General features: G+C 37.1%; 1 protein-coding gene across 1 annotated transcript; it reads left to right on the top strand.

The window, feature by feature from the left end:
* The first annotated feature begins 602 nt into the window (after positions 1-602).
* LOC134654213 (inhibitor of growth protein 5) lies at positions 603-1953 on the top strand. Its single transcript, XM_063509680.1, has one exon. The coding sequence runs from the start codon at positions 860-862 to the stop codon at positions 1682-1684; it is 825 nt and encodes a 274-aa protein (XP_063365750.1). The 5' UTR covers positions 603-859; the 3' UTR covers positions 1685-1953.
* Positions 1954-6793: the final 4840 nt, after the last annotated feature.

The raw sequence follows: 6793 nt of genomic DNA, 5'->3' as shown, positions 1-6793 counted from the left end.
ATTATGTACGTGTAGACGTGTACCTTCTACGTGTCCAATCGTAACATTAGCGAACTGTGTGTGTGATGAAGCGACTTAAATACCTTAAATAGCGTTCAGTTTCGCGCTCATTTTACCGGAAATAGTTTTGTTTATGACCTACAATAAATGTTGCCAGTGGAATAATTACTGAATTAATTATACTTGGTCAAGCAGATCTTGTCAGTAGAAAAAGGCGGCAAATTTGAAAAATGTACGCGTGATGGGATATCGTCCCGTTGACCAGCTATAATTTACTTTTTCCAAATTTTATTATTTACTTTCGTGTTATTGTTGTAAGCTCGGAATTTGTAAGCTGTGTTGATTCCTTAAATTTATATATAGCTGGTCAACCAAATCTTGTCAGTAATAAAAGGCGCGAAATTCAAATTTTCTATGGGACGCTATCCCTTCGCGCCTACATTTTTCAAATTTGCCGACTTTTTCTACTGTCAAGATCTGGTTGACCAAGTATAATTGTATTATCTTAAACGTTACAAAAATAATGTTACGAGAAATACATAAAAAGAAAAAGAAAGGACATTGCCAGTATAAAAACAGGCGAAAGTGAAGCTACCATAGACTAGTCATGACATTTTTGTTGCATTCCTTTCATTCTGAAAAGTTTGTAATTTTGCTACTTGCTGCAAATGCCGATAATTTTCAGTGCAGTGTTTTTGACAAGTTTCAGTTTAGTTCTATGTGAATTATATTTGTTATAAGTTATAACATAATTGACTTAAAATATAAAAGGTGCTAATTAAGTGAGCTACCAGTAAAGCTTTTCAAAATCTGGAATCGAAATCTATCCTTACCCAGAGTCGTTACGAAATTTTGCAAAATGACTTCAGCACTTTATTTAGAGCACTATCTGGACAGTCTTCAACATCTGCCGATAGAATTACAGAGAAATTTCAAGTTAATGCGAGACCTCGATGATAGGGCACACGGGTTAATGAGGACAATTGATCTTATGGCAGACGAACTATTGCCCAATATTCCGAAAATGGACGAGGAAATGAAGAAAGACAAGGTTAATACCATACAGGGCCTGTTTAACAAGGCCAAGGAATACGGCGATGATAAAGTGCAGCTCGCAATACAGACTTACGAGTTGGTGGACAAACACATACGGCGCCTTGACTCTGACCTTGCTCGCTTCGAATCGGAAATTCAAGAGAAAGTGATGAGCGCCCGCGCAGCGCAACAAGCTGCCGCAGACCAGGAGCCGAATACCACCACAGTTAAGAAAGGAAGGAAGAAGCATAAGGGGAGTGAGAAGGCAGCTGCTACCACTGGTAAGAAGAAGCGCGTCGGAGCTTCCAGCGAGGACGATGCGGTCGCATCGGGCAGATCCGCAGCCAAAAAGAAGGCACAGCGCAAAGGTGCAACTACAATAGCCAGTGCTGTGAAGGAACAAGACGAAAATGCAGATTTGGACTCGGTTGCTGGCATGGCTCATCCTAGTGACGTCCTCGACATGCCTGTCGACCCTAACGAGCCCACTTACTGCCTCTGCCACCAAGTTTCATATGGAGAAATGATAGGTTGTGACAACCCTGACTGTCCCATTGAGTGGTTCCACTTCGCTTGTGTAGATCTTAACATTAAGCCCAAAGGCAAGTGGTATTGTCCTAAGTGTACCCAGGACCGCAAGAAAAAATGATCCACGGTGAAACCTCCTGTCAAGCCCACTGACAAGACTGTACCGGTAAAAAAAGAAGTCAAGTAACTTCAGTCTTTATTACCAAAAACTATGTGTGAAAAATTAGATAGTAAATGAATTTATAGTAATATAAAGGATATTAAAACTAGTAGCGTTGTGGTAACTGTATTTAGTTTTATATAATTTAAAATTTAAAAGCCTATTTTGACTTTATATAAATTGCTGTATAGTCTTTATTTCTTATTTGAAAATTAGCTAATAGTAATTTAATATATCGTCCTATTACTGCAAATACCTGTTAAGTGACTTTATGACGAAAGTGGTTTTATTAGACCATTAGAATTAATTTTTCAAGCTCTACAAACTGGTAAAACCCATTTTTTGATACTACCTTTCGTTCCGAAGATAGCTCGAGCGTAAGGCAACTTATTGATGATTTGGTAGCATTATGTACTGGAAGAAATTGAAATGTGTATCATAGCACAATGATTCATGTGTTCTCCTCCAAGTAAAAACTGTAACCAGGTTTTAATGTGTTTTTGCATACTCATTTTATGAAATTATATCCGTGGTATATTCTAAAAGTATCTTCTATGTATACATATTTGGTATTTGCGTAAAAGATTATCCAGCTAATTATTTATTTTATGCCAAGCTAAATATACTAAACATCTTTATATTGTTTTGTCTGAAGATCTACGTATTCATTAAGCTGCAATATCATTCAGCCAAAAAAATGTACAACGGCTTAGTAGGGTTTGCATGTAACTTTATTGCAATGTTAACATGTAGTTGTACAGGCAGAATGAACTAAGTGCGCTTAATACTAGCTTCGCACCGTAGCTAACTTCACTCAGTTGCGACTCACGCGCCGATGTAACGTTTGATGCTCTGATAATTGTTGTGAATAATTTGTTTAGAATCCTAAGTTAATGACACTGTGTAATAAAAATGAGTGCCAGGAGTAGAAGACTCGTTAGAATGGCCACGAAAGACAAGGATGGAAACCGTAAGTAATATTATTTAATTATGGCCTAAATTTAAATTTGAGGTTAGTATGTGTGTATTTTCGAGACGTTTATGCCGGTGAATGAATATTTTTAACTGTTGTATATATATACTATAGATTCTAATAAAGAATAGACTTGCATAGTTCTGCAAAGAGGATATACCTGGGATGTAGGCAGGTACAAGGTCATTCAAATATCCAAGGCGCTCGCTGCGTGCCGTGCCGGCCGGTTGACTATGTAAGTAGGTAGGTACCTACTTCTGTGTTTATATGCAAACCCCGAGTGTCTTTACCTAATATTTATATATCAATTTATTTATGTATATAATTTGCCTGTATCTGACTAATTTAATTTACGGTATTTCTTGAGTATTTGGGCATGCCGGCCGGTGGATACTTGGAATAATTATGCACTACACTGTAAGTGTGAAAAATTTTAGTCAACGTATTTTTGGCCACTTGTATTAAATTAATCTGTACGTTTATTTTTCAGCTGACGATCAGCCGCTTCCCGCAAGTGCACGCGCTGTACATCAAGTACTGCGGCACGGTAAGTTACTGCTGCGTATAAATACTGTTCACATACTTACCTAATTATTGTTTAGTAGCCGTAACTGACTTGTATAATCTACAAATTTTATATAACGACTCAACGACCTAATTATTTTTAACTTTTACATTTTCTAAGCATAACGCGAGGTCTACAGCTCACAGAGCCACTAGTAGGTATATCTATAATAATAAATTGTCAGGGTATTTTTTTGCAGATAAACACGAGCAGGAGTACGAACAACGCCAGGCTTCAGATCTCGACGAGTCACAAGAACGTATAGCTGATCAGATGCAGCAGATATTGAATGATAATATTTTTCTCGATGATAGCACGCCAGAGTCGGAGCAAGAGCTACCACGGACTAAAATAACATTGCCTGCAAGGCGAATCTCGGAAACGACATCAGAGTCAGAGTCGTCATTATTCGGCGGCGACTTTTCTGATAACGATCCTACGTACCATCCAGACGAAGAGGACCAGCAGCGGTCTCCTGGCAACCACAGCGATGATGATGGTGGTTTAATTACGTTGCAGGACTTATTAGGCCCCAATGCTAAGGAAAACATTGAATCTTTTACTATATCACCAGAGCCAGACACCATTCACCAATATGAAGAGATAAATAATGACACAGTCTCTGACATTGCTACTCTAATATTATCAGATGTGTTAGAGTTGGTTTGGGCAGAAGTGAAAACATTAAGCCGTTGGCGAACTGCCGATCCGAGCAATTGGAAAAAAAATGTCGCAAAAAAGAGACGTGCGGAAGGGTTGTCGTATACAACTAATAACCAAATAAGAGCCCCCAAAGTCCCTAAGACAGTTGATTGTACAAAATGCTTATTCAAATGTACAGATACATTCACCGAACAAGACCGAGCGAAAATTTGTAGAACCTACTGGCATTTGGACTTTGTAAGCAAAAAAAACTTTATACTGGCTCGTATTACAGTCCAGCCACCAAAGAAAATCCTGGTAGAGAGAAAACGACCAGCTAGACCTTACACTACAAAGTGTTATTTTGATTTAGGCACAGAGAAGCGACAAGTTTGTCAGAAATTCTTTTGCTCTGCTTTAGGCATCTCAAGTGCAACACTCAGTGACGCTGTTAAAAACCGAGATGAACTTGGATTTTACTCCGGTGCTGATGGACGAGGACATCATGTTCCGCCAAATAAAACTCCCCCAGAAAAGGTGCAAGAAGTACTTGACCACATTTCTTCCTTTCCTACAATGGAGGGACATTATATTCGTAAAAAATCTAAACGTAAATATTTGGAAAGCACACTTTCAGTGAATAAAATGCATGAACTTTATTTGCTAGAGTATGAAAACAACAATCCTGTGTCTGCAATAACTTATCGCAGAATTTTCTCGACTCAGTTCAACTTGAGTTTCTTTGTCCCAAAAAAAGACCAGTGTCAGGCATGTAACAAGTACACCTCAGCACAAGATAAAGATAAAGCTGATCTGGAAACGACCTATAGCGAGCACATACAAAGAAAAGTTGCATGCGAGGCTGAAAAAGAAAGAGACAAACAAAGAGCAGGGACCGATCCAACCTTTTTATCTGTGTCTTTTGATTTGCAAGCTATATTACAAATACCATGTTCAAAAGTTGGCTTGCTTTATTACGTGCGTAAACTGACCGTATACAATTTGACCGTGTATGAGAGTGCCTTACCCAACAATGCCTTTTGCTTTTCCTGGTCCGAAGTACATGGCAAAAAGGGAAGCGCGGAGATTGGTACAATTTTATACCATTACTTGTCAAATTGTATCTCCACGAACGTAACAAGTGTGTCTTTGTTCTCCGACACCTGCGGTGGTCAAAATCGTAACCAAAACGTTGCGGCTATATTACTTTGGGCTGTTAACGAAATCGATCATCTTCAAGTCATTGAACAGAAATTTCTTGAGTCGGGGCATTCTTACATGGAAGCCGATTCAATGCACAGCAGTATTGAAAGTTCTAAGAAAAACAAGGACGTATTCTCTATGACAGATTGGAAAAACATTTTTAAGAATGCTAGATCGAAAGGAGTGTACAATGTTGGCAAAAAAAAGGTAAAAAAAGATCCCTATAATGTTAAAGAATTTAAATACAACGAGTTTTACGACCTAAAACGTCTAGCTGAAGCTATATTGAAAAATAAAAGCAAGGACTGCAATGGGAATAAAGTCCTCTGGCTAAAGATCAAAAAAATGAAATACGTCAAAGGCGACTCAAAAATATACTTCAACTACGACTCATCTGAAGATTATTTGAACTTTGATACCAAGGCGACGGCGACCCCCCAATCTGGCTCTCGGTACAGGACAAGGAACCAAAACAAGTCGAATCCTGGCTCTGTGGAACCACCTCCGACTCCTGAAGCATTTCTTAGTCACGGTTTAAAAAAAATGTACGATAAACCCTTGACGATCTCTGCAGCAAAGAAAAAGGATTTACTCAGTCTTTGCGATAAAGGCGTCATTCCTGAAGAGTATCATGGTTGGTTTCGCTCGCTTAACTGTGACAATGATGTTATTGACCGAGTTCCGGATGTTGCAGCATCAGAATCCAGCAGTGATGAAGACGATTGTTAACTTTCTAGCATTTTTGATGAATAAATAACCATAATACGTTGATAAAATTTCAGTTTTTTCATTTCAAATACCAACAAATTGTAACTAAGTGCTAACAACTACTTTCTTTAGTGAAAACACTGAAATCAGTAATATTCATTAAAATTATTGAGACTTAAATAAGAAATTCCAATATTTTATACAGCTAAAACCTCTTATACTTTGATCGATTATCAGTTAAATCGAAAAAACACGAAAACCTATAGGTATTTACTACTATTTTGTGGCTGGTAGATATATTTTTTGTAAAGTAAAGCTGAGTTAAATAGGTATACAGGCATAAATGCTTTCCTGGGGGATATATAGCAAAGTGTATTTCTACAGGCAAAACATACCAAGTGCGCGACTATTTAATTTTAATCCTGTTTTTATCGGCAATTAGACACAACCTGGATTATTTGCATGGTAAGTAGTAAACTAGATAAAATTATGCTTAGGAATTTATAAATACAGTGTAAATTTGTTCATATTTTTACATAGAAAATAACATCCAAACATTCAAACGTCATTATCTCGAAACACGATTTTTGCACTTAGTAGGTATTTGCAGTAATAGGACGATATACAAGATGCCTTATCGACTTATTGCAGATCCTAACATGAATTGATGATGTTATTTCTTGTGGGGTATTTAATTTATACACACAATCTGTATTAAAACAGATAAAAGATAACAATCAAAAGATATCTTATGTAATAATATTGCACAACATTCAATGTGAATGTGAATAACAGTTAGACAAAGTTTTGTAAAATTAGATATCATTTTTATACCAACAAAATGAATTCAGTCTTTGATACTGATTTTTAAGAAGATTGAACTCTGTTAAATCTTACTTGCTGTCATATGTTAGGTAATACAGGTTCCATCTTTTTATTTGAAAAATACATATTTTCCATACATTACATCACTATGTTT

Source organism: Cydia amplana, chromosome 14 (assembly GCF_948474715.1).
Source record: "Cydia amplana chromosome 14, ilCydAmpl1.1, whole genome shotgun sequence".
Classification (NCBI taxonomy): domain Eukaryota; kingdom Metazoa; phylum Arthropoda; class Insecta; order Lepidoptera; family Tortricidae; genus Cydia; species Cydia amplana.
The sequence above is the reverse complement of the archived record's forward strand: the minus strand, read 5'-3'. Positions and strand labels throughout refer to the sequence as shown.

What these genes read in the sequence shown, in the direction of transcription:
- LOC134654213 (XM_063509680.1), top strand. Translation starts at nt 860, where the DNA reads ATGACTTCAGCACTTTATTTAGAGCACTATCTGGACAGTCTTCAACAT.